Consider the following 14,872-nt stretch of genomic DNA (forward strand, 5'->3'; position numbering starts at 1 on the left):
ATATACAGTTACAAAGAGCAAAATACAAGTATAATACAGACTTTTGCTGAGAACTAAACTGAAAGCAATTTAGCGCCATACATATTGTGGTGGAGAGAGGCAGTGCAAATCCCCAGGGCATCAAGCGTTTGTGCAGGGACTTGAAGTGGACAGCAGGTGAGGATGTTTGACAACTTATATTTCATCTACAATTAACTCACTCTTATCTGTGTTTAGTCAAACAACAATGAGCCTAAACGCAAGGTCATTTTGAAAACAAACCGAAAAAATTTGGCAGTCCACTGATTTTATTCATTCATTCATTCATTCATCATCAGCCGCTTCTCTGGAGTCGGGTCGCGGTGGCATCAAACGTAAGTAGGGCACTCCAGACGCCCGTCTCCCCAGCAACGCCCTCAAGCTCCTCCTGTGGGATCCCAAGGCGTTCCCAGGCCAGATTGGACATGTAGTCCCTCCAGCGAGTTCTGGGTCTACCCCGGGGTCTCCTCCCAGTTGGCTGTGCCCGGTAAACCTCTAAAGGAAGGCGCCCAGGAGGCATCCTAATCAGATGCCCGAACCACCTCAACTGGCTCCTTTCGATGTGAAGGAGCAGTGGCTCTTCTCCGAGCTTCCTCCGGATGTCCAAGCTCCTCACCTTATCTCTAAGGCTGAGCCCAGACACCCTACGGGGGAAACTAATTTCAGCCGCTTGTATCCATGATCTCACCCTTTCGGTCACTACCGAAGCTGATGACCATAGGTGAGGGTTGGAACGAGGATTGACTGGTAAATCGAGAGCTTTGCCTCCCGGCTCAGCTCCCTCTCTACCACAACAGTCCGGTACAACGTCCGCATTACTGCTGATGCTGCACCAATCCGCCTGTCAATCTCCCACTTCATCCTCCCCTCACTCGCGAACAAGACCCCGAGATACTTGAACTCCTTCACTTGAGGCAACAACTTATCCCCAACCCGGAGGGAGCAATCCACCATTTTCAAGTGGAGAACCATGGCCTCAGAGTTGGAGGTGCTGACTCTCAACCCAGCCATTTCACACTCAGCTGCAAACCGCCTCAGTGTGCGCTGGAGGTCGCGTTCTGATGAAGCCAACAAAATCACACCATCTGCGAAGAGCAGAGATGCAATTCTGAGGTTCCCAAAACGGACACACTCCTCACCTTGGCTGCGCCTTGAGATCCTGTCCATGAATATCACAAATAGAATTGGAGACCATGGACAACCTTGGCGGAGTCCAACACCCACCAAAAACGTGTTTGACTTTGTGCCGAGAATGCGGACACAGCTCTCACTTTGGTTATACAAAGACTGGATGGCTTTTAGCAACTACCCCAGCACCCCATACTCCCGCAGTACCCCCCACAGACTGCCGCGGGGTACACAGTCATAAGCCTTCTCCAAGGCCACAAAACACATATAGACTGGCTGGTCAAACTCCCATGCCCCCTCAGCACTTCCGCAAAGGTAAAGAGTTGGTCCGTTGTTCCATGTCCAGGATGGAATCCGCATTGTTACTCCTGGATCTGAGGTTCAACAATCGGTCGGAGTCTCCTTTCGAGCACCCTAGAGTAGACTTTTTGAATATGGGAACCACCACCCCAGTCTGCCACTCCACAGGTACTGTCCCCGGCCTCCACGCCACACTGAATAGGCGTGTCAACCAAGACAGCCCAACAATGTCCAGAGCCTTCAGCCTCTCAGGGCGAATCTCATCGACACCCGGCGCCTTGTCACCGAGGAGCTTTTTAACTATCTCAGAGACCTCTGCCAGGGATATGGGTGGGGCTTCCCCTGAGTCTTCCGACTCTACCTTCTCCACTGAGGACATGTTGGCCGAGTTCAGGAGCTCCTCAAAGTGTTCTTTCCACTGCTTGACAACATCCCCAGCCCGGGTCAACAGTTCCCCTCCCCGGCTGAACACAGCCTGAGTCCAGCCCTGCTTCCCTTTCCTGAGTCGCCGGATGGTTTGCCAGGACTTCCTTGAGGCCAACCGAAAGTCCTCCTCCATAGCCTCACCGAACTGCTCCCACACCTGAGTTTTTGCTTTTGTGACCGCCGAAGCAGCAGCCCTTCTGGCCTCCCGGTACCTGTCTGCTGCTTCAGGAGACCCCTGGGCCAACCAAGTCTGAAAGGCCTCCTTTGTCAGCCTGACAGCTGCCCTCACTGCCGGTGTCCACCAGCATGTTCTTAGGTTGCCGCCTCGACAGGCACCAATGACCTTATGACCACAGCTCCTGCCTGCTGCATCTGCAATAGAGGCTTTGAACATGGCCCACTCAGACTCCACGTCCCCAGCCTCCCTCGGGATACACGAGAACTTCTTCCAGAGGTGGGAGTTGAAGACCTCATGGACAAGGGCTCCACCATACGTTCCCATTTCACCCTCACTACACGTTTGGGTTTGCCAGGTCTGTCCGGCAGCCTTCCCCGCCATCTGATCCAACTCACCACCAGGTGGTGATCAGTTGACAGCTCTGCTCCTCTCGTCACCTGAGTGTCCAAAACATATGGCCGCAGATCTGATGATACGACCACAAAGTCTATCATCAATCTTCGGCCCAAGGTGCTCTGGTACCAAGTACACTTATGAACTACCTTATGTTCGAACATGGTTTTTGTTATGGCCAATCCATGACTCGCACAGAAGTCCAATAACAATGCACCGTTTGGGTTCAGATCGGGGAGGCCGTTCCTCCCAATCACGCCCCTCCAGGTTTCTCCTTCGTTGCCCACGTGAGTGTTGAAGTCCCCCAGCAGAACTATAGAGTCCCGAGGTGGAGCCTTATCCAGGACACCACCCAGAGACTCCAAGAAGGCCGGATACTCCAAACTGGTATTCAGTGAGTAAGCACACACAACAGTCAGAGCCTTCCCCCCAGCGACTCGCAGTCATATAGAGGCGACCCTCTCATTCTCCGGGGAGAACTCCAACACAGCGGCACTCAACCAGGGACTTGTGAGTATCCCCACACCTGCCCAGCGCCTGTCACCTTGACCAGCTCTGGAAAAGTAATGAGACCAGCCCCTCTCCAGGAGTTTGGTACCAGAGCCCATGCTATATGTGGAGGTGAGCCCAACTATGTCTAGTTGGTATTGCACCACCTCCCGCACCAGCTCAGGCTCCTTCCCTGCCAGAGAGGTGATATTCCATGTCCCGAGGACCAATCTGCGATGCTGGAAGTCGGCATGCCCCGGTCCCTGCCTTTGCCTGCCACCCGGCCTGCATTGTACCCTACCCCAATGCTCATCCCCATGTGTGGCTGGTCCACGGAGTGGTGACTTCATGTTGTTTTTTTCCAGCTGGGCCCAACTGGGCCCCATGGGCTCACCAGCAACCGCTCCATCTTCACTACAATGATCCGGTACAACGTCCACATTTCTGCTGATGCTGCACCAATCCGCCTGTCAATCTCCCGCTCCATCCTACCCTCACTCGTGAACAAGACCCCGAGATACTTGAACTCCTTCACTTGAGGCAACAACTCATCCCCAATCCGGAGGGAGCAATCCACCATTTTCCGGTAGAGAACCATGGCCTCAGACTTGGAGGTGCTGACTCTCATCCCAGCCATTTCACACTCAGCTGCAAACCACCCCAGTGCGTGCTGGAGGTCGCGTTCTCAGGAAGCCAACAAAACCACATCATCTGCGAAGAGCAGAGATGCAATTCTGGGGTTCCCAAAACGGACACACTCCTCCCCTTGGCTGCGCCTTGAGATCCTGTCCATGAATATCACAAACAGAATCGGAGACAAGGGACAACCTTGGCGGAGTCCGACACCCACCAAAAACATGTTTGACTTTGTGCCGAGAATGCGGACACAGCTCTCACTTTGGTTATACAAAGACGGGATGGTTTGTAGTAACTGCCCCGGTACCCCATACTCCCGCTGTACCTCACAGTCGCAGAGTGCCCCGGGGTACACGGTCGTAAGTCCACAAAACACATGTAGACTGGCTGGTCAAACTCCCCTGCCCCTCAAACTGATGATAAAATATTGATTTGCTTAGCTACAATTATAAGTAAAGAAGCCAAACAATACATTTTCATAGGAAAGGGAAAATTCGGTATCAATATATTGGGAAATAAATGTACCGACACCTTGCCAAAACGTACAAACGTGGGGACAAGACCAAAATAAATGACATAAATCTTCTGGAACCAGATGTTTTGTGTTTGACGTCCCTGCATCGCCTTAATTGTGAGGTTCTGGTGCGCTAAAAAAAAAATTGACCAGCACCAAAACAACCATGTCGATGAGAATTTACATTTATACTTGTAAACCCACCTGGTGGAGACGGGGGGGGGCATGTTCCCAATGGACCCATCTAATTTTACCACTGTAGAGTTACAGAAACAGTCGTATGTTGTCAAATTTCAACTTCTCGCGCAAAAACGCACTCCCGCCTACAGATATAAGGGCCTCCAGATGGCCATATGTTATGGTAGTGATATTTTAATTTATTTTTAAAATAACTCCATGAACTAAATTGTTAGCTTTTTAATCCAACTGTTCATAATGTGTGGCAAATTCCATAAGCATTAAATGAAATGGACCAACAGAAAACCAAAGTTTACCTTATTTTTAATTGATATTAACCTCTATTACAATTCTCTAGTCAAGCTGACAAATGGAAAAGCAGCAAAGACCCGAACAATATTTGAAACATGTAAATTGATCGACTAAGGCTACTGAACTATTAATCTGTGCACCTTCATTTAATTTAGCTTGCTTCTATTGATTGTAAAAAGCTTCTTGCACAATCCCTTTTGATTTTTATATAATGAGCTCACTGGCAACCCGTTTCCCTTTTTGTACTTTTTGTTCTTTAAACTTGTGCGCATGTTACTGTTGTCGGGATGTTATCAATAAAGTTTTGAGAGGGGGAAAAAAACGACAACAGGGCCTCCGTACACGTTGTGTCGTAAATTAGCCGAAGATAACCGAGCCGTTGTACGGCAGAGTCGCTATTGACGACCTGACCTTTACCCTGAACTGAAAGCCGTGTCTAACTTCATCTGCAGTTTCCACCACTGCTGCGCGGAAGTCCAAGTCGCGCTATTTGCGATAGAAATTGTGATTCGGCAGTCTTCGGTAACCACGTGGTTTCTGAGGGAATGTCTGCGGAGACGCTCCCCGCAGATCAGAGACCCGTGGTCACTTGTTGGCTTTTGCCTCCCACGACCTAACCTTAACCCTAGACTTAAAACCGGGTCTAACCCTATCTGCCTTTCCACCACTACTGCTCGGCAAATCAACGTTTGCGTATATATTAACGATGCCCCCAAGTCGCGTTATCCATCCAGCCATTATCCGGACCGCTTATCCCGCTCTCAGGGTCGCGGGAAAATGCGATTCGGCAGTCTTCGGCTACCACGTGGTTTCTCAGGGAATGTCTGCGGAGACTCCCCGTAGATCAGAGACCCGCAGTCACTTGTTAGCTTTTGCCTCCCACGACCTAACCTTAACCCCTAAGACTGAAAACCGGGTCTAACCGTATCTGCCTTTCCACCACTACTGCTCGAAAAATCAACGTCTGCGCATACATTAACGATGCCTTCAAGTCGCGCTATTCGTGATCGAAAATGCGATTCGGCAGTCATCGGCTACCACGTGGTTTCCGAGAGAACGTCGGCGGAGACGCGTGTCACGTGGTTTTTGAGAAAACGTCTGCGGAGACGCTCCCCGTAGCTTAGAGACCCGCAGCCGCCCGTTGGCTTCTGCTTCCTGAAAATGTCGGTCTGGGGTCGGGTCGCTGTCGGGCTGAGGGGGTTTCTGAACAGGCCTCGGTGTCTCGGAGTTTCGAGGCTGCGACGTGCCGTCGGATCCGGCTCCGCCGTTTTGGGATCTCTCGTCGGACTCGGAGCGGGTTACCATTACGCGGGTAGTAGGGCCATTCCGTCCACCGTGTACGCTGAGCAGAAAGTGAGTAAACTCGTCGGTGGCTGACGTCACTGGGCTGCGAATGTTCTGCTGTTTTTGGTGCCGTCCGTTTAAACCGCGTGAAGGGTGTAAAGGGTGTAAAGAGTGTAAAGGGTGTAAAGAGTATAAAGGGTGTAAAGGGTGTAAAGGGTCCCCTGGCCATGACGATGGACGCTCGCTCAAGCAGCTGCAGGACTTAATCACGATGGACATCAACACAATGAAGGGCACCTCTTTTTGTATTCAAATTGTGTTTCTGTTGAGGGGGTCATCAAAACGCTTCATGGCGGCGTGCTTGAGATATTTGCTTCGGTGCATTCAAGATTCATTTGTTACGTCTCATTATAAAAGTACAAGAGAGCAAGATTCTTCGGTTTCGGCTCCTCAACGCTGCAGCAACAATAGCAATAAAATAACAACAAGACAACAAAAAGGAAGTAGTAACGATAAAATAGTGTGTGGTGTATGTAGGGTGCTGTGTGTGTGTGTGTAGGCCCAGCCTTCATAAATGTGCATATGTGTGTAGTTGCTTACATATTTGTGTGTGTGTGTGTGTAAACTGATGAGGTATGAGGCATGCAGTGTTTGCTCTAACAGACTGAAAAGAGCCAGGGTTGACCACTGTTGTACTGTTCTTCTGTCAGATTTCAAATCAAGATGTGTTGCTAGAAAGTGCAAATCATGAGGTACCTTTAGAGTGAATTACAGATGTGCTATGTCAGATAAGCCATGTAGGACTGATCAAAATGTGTCCCCAAATCTCTATCTCAAACACACACGCCGACAACAAAGGTTACAAAGTGGGTGTGGAAAGCCAACGAATAAGCATGATTAATACAAATGCCATCCGTCAGTACATCCATCCATCCTACGGTATCTACAGATGGTCAATGCAAAAACTCATATTTGGAAGATCGGGGCACAGGAACCAAATTACAACACAAATTAGAATGTTACTGGGCCCTAAAAGGAGAATACAAATTGGCTGACTATCTCTCCACTGTCAGAGACAATAGGCAGAGACACACCCTTACCAAGTACAGGCTCAGTGACCACAGTCTAGCCATTGAAAAGGGCAGACACACAAAATCTTGGCTACCAAAAGAGCAAAGAGTATGTGGTCACTGTATGGCAGGTGAGGTTGAGACAGAGATGCACTTCCTGCTAAATTGTGAGACATTCCAAAGCATAAGAGAAAAATACCAGGAGAAATTTGAAAACCAGATTCCAGATTTTCTACTCACGGATGAGAAAGAGCAACAGCCACTTGCTTTAGGAGAGGGCCAAAGTGCACACCTTGCGGCACAATATGTGTCAGAATGCCATAGCCTAGGGGTCAGTGAGTGACCAAAACACTGTCAATTACTGTTCCAACTACTGTTCCAATTACTGTCGGTTGCTGTTCAAGTGCTGTTCTGTGTTTCTGCCAGTTCTACCGATTCCTTTCCTTTTTTTTTTGGTACTCTTGACATTTTTCGCTGTCCCTTGCTTTGGCAACATTTTAATGAATGCAGTTGAATTGAATTGGTCCCATGTGTTAAATGTGGGTCAGAGTTATGCAGATATGTTCCTTGTGCTGTTTCAGGAGAGTGCAGCACCCCACCTGCCTGCCAGACGAATGCGTTTCATCCAGTTCGCCTCGGTGATCTATGAAGATGAGCCTTACATGACCCCAAGGGACTTCCTTTTCTCTGTGATGCTGGAGAATGTTGACCGTATGTAACAGCGATGATGGACACCCTTTGGGGGGGCACTGGTTCCAATATGTAGAGCTAGACCTCTACCTCAGACCACACCACAGTGTGTGATATAGTCATCAGTGTACAGAGGCTTCTAGAGTAGACCTACCTCTTTCACAGAGTGTAAATTATGTAGCATGGCATTCAAAGAAAGTTGACAGCTATATAAATTCTTATACTTGTGGACCTTTCCTAAATGTGGGTCTGGATCAATAAGGCTTAGTGCCTGGATAACAGAATTTGCCCCTACATTAGTCAAGTATAATAAATGCATACTATGACAATGAATTAGTGACAGACAGATAGGTATACAAGAGAGAAGCAAGATTGGGTACAAGTTCAGCAAGGAGCAGAAGAAACAGGAGAGTGACATTTTTCTTAAGCAAATCAATTTTTTGATTTTTTGTGGATTTTTTTAAGTCTAGACGAACGTCACCGAAAGGAAGCGAGAGTCTGGCCGAGGTGCCTAGCAGTAACCCAGGGCACGGACTAGGATGTTGGGTGGAGGTATAAAGGTGTTGTTGTATAAGAAGCCTTGTACAACAGGGCTTAGGTGCTTAATTTGAAATTGCAGCCAGAAAGGTGTAGCTGAAGTATTCATGTACACACACACACACACACACACAGCAATTTGAATTGCACTCTAGCTCAAAAACCAACTACTGTATCCTTTCCAACTCATGGTGAAGAAAAATATCTTGTAATCGAATTGTTTCTGTTTTCCTCTCTCGTGTAGGAAAGCTGCAGGAGAGGGTTTTGACTAAAAGGGTAGGTGCTCAGATCATAGTTTTCCAGGACTGAAATTCACATGGAGCACGTGGAGTAGTATTTCTGAACAGGAAATGAAAGTGCTCTGCATGTTTCTTTCGGTCGTACCTGTAGGAGCTTGAGAAAATGTTAACCGCAGCCTCGAACGCAAAGGCAGGCAACGACCTGTTCAGAAACCTGGGAGATTGTGGTAAGTCATCAGTCTGTCAAATGATCAGATTAGTGCCGGCTGTAAAGACTCTCAGTCAAGGTGTTATTCAATCGTTGAATCAATTTATTTTATCCATCCATCCATCCATCCATCTATATATATATATAAATATATAGGCAATGCACTTTACACAGGTCAAAATACATTACAACTGATACATAGAATAATAAATATACATAAACAGAAAAAACAAAAGATTATAAGAGTAAGAAAGTGTACAAAGAATGTGTGTGTGTGTGTGTGTGTGTGTGTGTGTGTGTGTGTGTGTGTGTGTGTGTGTGTGTGTGTGTGTGTGTGTCTGTATATACAAACCCTTGTCTGGGGTGAGTGCTCATTTCCAGCCATGTATTAAGTTGCCCCTGACATACTTGGAGTTGCTTAGTATGAATTTATGTTTGCCTTGCAGGTTTGATATCCTACACAGAATACTTGTTCCTGCTAACCATCCTGACCAGTAAGTTTTACGTTCCCAAAATTTGCATGTACTACTGTGCAGTTGCCCCTCCCGTGGCTTTTGCCCTCCTTAACAGAATGCTCCTCTCAGAGTAAATGATGCTATGGTTTCTTTTTAAAGTTCGTTTGTCTGTGCTTCGTTTGATTTCTATTTACGGTTGGTGTTTTCCCAAAACAAAAGTTTTTGAACGGGTTTTTTTTACGGGTTGCATCGGTGATGGCATCACCCCTCTCAGAGATGCAGGTCTCTCCGTCTTACCCGGACTACCTCATGCATGAATTCCTACTGGTTTTCTTCTGTTGATGGATTGATTGATTGTATTGTTTTCCGGTCAGTCTTGAGAAATGCTGCTCTAATTAAAGAGGCGTATTTATGATTGTGAAATTGACAGCACCCAGATAATGACAATGCATTGCTATTCCAGAACCTCGCACAGGATTTCACATAGCTTTCAAAATGCTTGATATTGATGGCAATGAGCATGTCGACAAAAAGGAGTTTCTCAAGGTAAGGATTCTCAAGATTTTATTTGGGGGTTTTAATATGACTTTTAAATGACGGATGTCATTATTTGTGTATTTCGATATTGAAGTCCTGCAGACATGGGGACAATTGTCTCGCACAAAACTGAAAAACAAACACAAAGCATTTTCTTCAGATTTTTTTGTGCACACCTAAATTTGAAAATATTGCCACTTTTAATGCTGCCTCAAGTACTGATGCAACCACAATTGTAAGTATGGATCCTCGGTGCCAGCACCCCCTGAAAGGTGAGGCAAAGTTGTACCTGTAATTTTGTAAGTCTGTTTTTCACTGGCCATGTGTTTGAATCTGTGTAGCCTCAAATGGGAAACAAGTTTAGTATATCTAATTAAACTTGTCGGGAGAGTTGTGCGTTATTTCCTACAATACTGGTCCTCATGGTTGACTATGATGTCTGTCCACTTCTGTTTAGATGAATTCTAGCTTTAGGTGAGGCCTAGTTTGTTGAATGGACTGCATGTCAGCATGTTCTGCACCATTTGTAGTATTGCCATAGAGTATCTGGGGCATGCAACTGCATGAAATACTACTTGTGCCAGCTTTATTCCATTGGGTTTCAGTCAGAGGTGGAAAGATGACTGAAAACTCCTTCCTAAAGCCTCCTACAGACTGCGCGATTTGGGCCGTCTCAGACGAAAGATGACTAAACGTGGCGATATCTTTGGTCGTGGCTCCAAAACGGTGGTCCTACGTCGCACCATGACACAGGTTCAAAGACGGTCGACATTACGGTCTTGCGACCGAAGACAACCTGCGACGAAAGTCTGACAGTGTCAGACATTTTGGACGACCATCTCACAATGTGACTGCCGCTACGACCTACGTCTACTAACCAACCAGTAGAAATGCAGCACGAAATGACGCACTGATCAACGCGACGCAGAATCTCTGCTGGCGGTAAACACAAACAGACTGTTAGCATCGGTGACCCAAATGCGATGGAGTCAACAAAATGAGCTAAAACATCTAACAAAATGAGCGACAAAACGAGCTGCGGCGACTATTGAAAGGACTCCGATTCCTGCTTGGCGTCATCTTGCTCTACCAGCGGCGTAGATTACGCGTGCTGATGCTGGACGCACGCTGATGACGTTTTTATGGCCTTGCGCGGTAGCCTGCGATTCAGTCGGCGTTATCGTACAGTCTGCACACATCAAACTTGATCTCGTCCCCAAGTTTATGAGATCCATATCGCACCGTGTGGCTTGCAGTAAACTTATAGGATTGCTAAAATCGCACAGTCTGTAGGAGGCTTATGGAAAGGTGCTGCTGCTGCTTAAGCGATAACTGACGTGTACAAGTATTGGTTGAGTATTGAAAGTCACAGAGTAAATTAGTTTCTTGGTGGAAAAACGACTTGAGTAATTACTTTGTGATTTACTTTTGTTCGTCTCATGACTACCAGCCAACACAGCTGTAGCCCTAAAATTAGGGAATTATTTGACAAAGCTTATATCACCAGAAACAACCTGGACAAACACACTGTGTGAGCAAACCAAATTTATTTTGCCAATGTGCAGATAGATCTCCAGAAACACACAGAAACACTGAAGACTTAGTCAAACATATTCCTCATTTACCTTTTTTTTTCCTTTTTTTTTTTAACTCTGTAATGATTATTGAAATAAAATATGCAAAGTAGTATAGCTTAATACAAATCAACTCAAGGAAAAAAAATACTCAAGTACTGTAATGAGAGTAACTGTAATTCATTACTTCCCACCTCTGGTCTCAGTGATATTTTTCCTGTAACTGACAAAATAAAAGGTCTGTATTTTTCCTACATATGAGGTTTCATTTAATGAGTAAACTTCAGCATTTTAAAAAGCCACAGTCGGAAAAATCTTGTATTTACTTTTAGGTGGAAATTGCTGCTATCCCTTTTCACCGCTAATTTGTCTTTTCTTTTCACCAAAGCTCAAGAAAATCATTGGAAACAGGAAAAAGAAGCTTTTAGAGGACAACACAGATGTGCGTACACGCGGTACCATTGTATGAATATAAAATGTTTTCTAGCCAAAAAAGCAAGTTCTAAACTAGATGATCTTATGAAATGCCGCCCGACAGTCAGCAACCCAAGTAGCGGCTTTTACTGTGAAAAGTTTGGATAGTTTGGTTTCATATTTTTGTGCATGATGAGAGCACTGGACGACAGAGGCAGGAGGTGTCTAACTCCAAGTCCTTTCCAGAGACCAGTGAATGAGGTGGACGGCGTGAACACTACACTACAGGCCTATTTCTTCGGGAAGAACGGAGAAGACAAGCTGCAATATCAGGATTTCCGCAGGTATCGGAACGGTTTTCCTTGAGCCTCATCTCATATTCATCCCTCCTAATGACTAAAGGCTTCCTCGTGCACAAAGTTTTGAATTGATAAGAAATTGCAGTTTGTATATATTTGTCCATTTTAGCGAACATTTCTCAGTGAGTCTTTATGCATGCTCAATAGTCCAGGTAAGAAAATCAAAGGAGGTTGAATCAGTTCACCTGGACACGTTTATTGACAGAAATGTTTCATCACTCCTCTAAGTGACTGCAGGTATATAAGGGTGGGGGTACCTGCAGTCAGTTGAGACTGACGAGGTCACTTTGATGAAACATTTCTGTCAATAAACGTTGTGTCCAGATGAACTGGTTCAACTTTCCTTGATTTCTGAAGTGACTTTCTGTAGTTTTTACAAATTACGAAAGCCCCATGAGAAAATGATGGACTGAGAGGCCAGTCAAACTGATCACGAGGTGTGAAATAAGACCTACCAGTAAGTGTGTTTTAATAATCGTAACCTGCCTCTTGAATAAAGATGGTCATTGAGAAAAGAGCCAATGGAAACATTTTCTGGCTTTACTAGTGCTACTCTAAAAGGGTTCAAATGAACCCCGTGCACATGTACTGATGTTTGTGCGATGGGATATGATGAATGTTGGTAATGGCAGGATGGACTCGTAACGTGTGTTAATCAAACTGAACTATGCCGTTATGTTCCCGCGTAAATAATCATTACATTTCCCGTGTGTCGTTTGTCCTCTAGGTTCATGGAGAATCTGCAGTCCGAGGTGCAGGAGATGGAGTTCCTGCAGTTCTCGAGGGGCATGGACACCATGCGGCGGGAGGACTTTGCCGAGTGGCTGCTGCACTACACCAACGAGGAAGACAATGAGGCCTACTGGGAAAACATGAGGAAGAGGATCCCCGCAGGCCAGGTATGAGGACAGGAGTGTCAGTTTTGTATGTATGGATGGCTCGGCAAGTAAGGGCATATACTAATAACAGCAGTGTCAGTTAGAATCCATATTTCAGTCAATGTACAATGTCCCCCACCTCACGCCATAAACTTTTCCCCACCTGAGGCACAGAGGCATAAAATACAGATTCATGTCATTCCCTTTCAGCACAAGTCAAAGGCAGGGTTCTGGAAAATCTAAAAACCTGGACTAGTTTTCCAGCCCTGGAAAATGATAAAACTGTTTAAGTGTCCTGGAAATATTAGAGTTAATGGAAAATTAAGTAAGGCTGTACAATTATATTTCTACCTGCTGAGATGGCGTATTTTTAGCCATATTACGGCTGCTGAGATGTTACGACAGTGCTTAAAGTTTGGGCGGCATGTTCAATGAACAGCTGAAAGTTACACAGTCCATTTACAGACTGTTGAGACTTCCCCTGATAGTTCATACTGGATAATATAACCTTCCGTGAGGAACGGCTGCCATTTATATCCGAGCAAAAGTCATGGAAAACATCCTTGAAAAGTCTGGAAAATGATTTCTCAGAGTGGGAATCCTGAAAAGTGAAATTAAAATGTTCTTTCTTTCACAGAGCATCACGTTTGATGAGTTCAAAGTCTTCTACCTCTTCACAAACAATCTGGAGGATTTTGCTTTCTCCATGAAAATGATCAGTCAAGCCAATCGTCCTATTGGAATAGGTAATGCTTCTTTTTCCCTTCTTTCATTTTGGAAAGAGATGGAGAGATCGGATCATTTTCTGGTCAACACCATTATGAACGCTCACTGTTTTTGTTTTTTTTTCCCCTGCTCAATGCAGCCCAGTTTAAGCGAGCTGTGAGGATCGCCACAGGCCACGATCTGTCTGACAACGTGCTGGACACAGTATTTAAGATATTTGATATGGATGGAGACAACTGCCTTAGTCATAAGGAGTTCATCGCTGTGATGGAGGACAGAGTGCTGCGGGGCCTCAAGGTTAAGTCTTGGTCTTTCTCAGAAGACATTTACAGTGTGCTTGTTTCTGTAACATAACTTGAAATAACATGGCTTCCTATACAATGTGAGGAAAATATACTGAGGTCTACAAATATTTGGGCTGGGACAGGATTTGGTTTTAATATTTTTTTCTCTGTAATCTTTGCTAATGTAGGATATGAAATATTACAGTCACTGAAGCGTACGTGGTGACTTGTCAGCTTTGACTTACATGAGTTTTGGCTTTATCAGATTAGCTCTGTTAGTGCTTTTATTGATTTTCTTGTGCATATTTTTAATAGACTCGGAAGGGGTGACACTCAGAAATCCATAACTGTGCTGCTTTTCTGAGCCCTGATAGACTCTTGGCTGATTAAATCTTATTCAAAGTTAATTCTGGAGCAGATTTGCGTGTGATAAACACTCAGAAGGTTGCTGTGTCTTTCAGGTGCAGCCCCAGCACGGCATCTCTGGCTACTGGAAGTGTGTGAAGCGGGAGACTCTGAAGGGAGCCAAAGAAGCACTGCAGCACACAGGAAGCCCTTTCTGAAGGGCCGCGTGTTGTGTTTTTCAAAGACCACCAGCCATTGTGTGACCGATGACCTGGCTGTATTTAGCTGTAAAGACACCTGGTCTTAAGTAACAAATGGCGAGCAAAGGATTTACAGCACATTCTATGTACGCATTCACACACCAGCATGTCTGTTAATATGTGGTTGGTATATTACGCCAGGGTGTAAGCAAAAGGTCTATGGGAATGGTGTCGCGTTTACAATTACTTTATATTGGGACACGTTTTAGAACGATGGGGCGAAATGTTTATTCAAATCAGGCATTTTCTACTAATGGGTTACCACTTTGTGCTTCATCTTGCACTTTATTCACTTTCTAAACATTGCTTGCAGTGTGTTTACAAAACTGGTTTAACTGTGGTAAAATGGGAGAGATTTGTGGAGAAATGTGAAAACAAACACCATGGCTGCAAATTGTCTTGGGGGGGGGGGGATGGGGTTCCACATTTTTAGGCAAGAAA

At 45.6% G+C, this 14,872-nt stretch overlaps 1 protein-coding gene across 1 annotated transcript; it reads left to right on the forward strand.

Annotated features, from left to right (window-relative positions):
- Nucleotides 1–5,680: 5,680 nt before the first annotated feature.
- micu2 (mitochondrial calcium uptake 2) lies at nucleotides 5,681–14,838 on the forward strand. The gene is made up of 12 exons (XM_056284893.1): nucleotides 5,681–5,924; nucleotides 7,507–7,636; nucleotides 8,397–8,428; nucleotides 8,543–8,618; nucleotides 9,046–9,093; nucleotides 9,518–9,600; nucleotides 11,554–11,607; nucleotides 11,826–11,923; nucleotides 12,666–12,837; nucleotides 13,454–13,562; nucleotides 13,682–13,839; nucleotides 14,288–14,838. The coding sequence occupies exons 1-12, from the start codon at nucleotides 5,733–5,735 to the stop codon at nucleotides 14,387–14,389; spliced, it is 1,254 nt and encodes a 417-aa protein (XP_056140868.1). The 5' UTR covers nucleotides 5,681–5,732; the 3' UTR covers nucleotides 14,390–14,838.
- Nucleotides 14,839–14,872: the final 34 nt, after the last annotated feature.

The sequence above is a fragment of the Lampris incognitus genome, chromosome 8, assembly GCF_029633865.1.
Source record: "Lampris incognitus isolate fLamInc1 chromosome 8, fLamInc1.hap2, whole genome shotgun sequence".
NCBI lineage: Eukaryota > Metazoa > Chordata > Actinopteri > Lampriformes > Lampridae > Lampris > Lampris incognitus.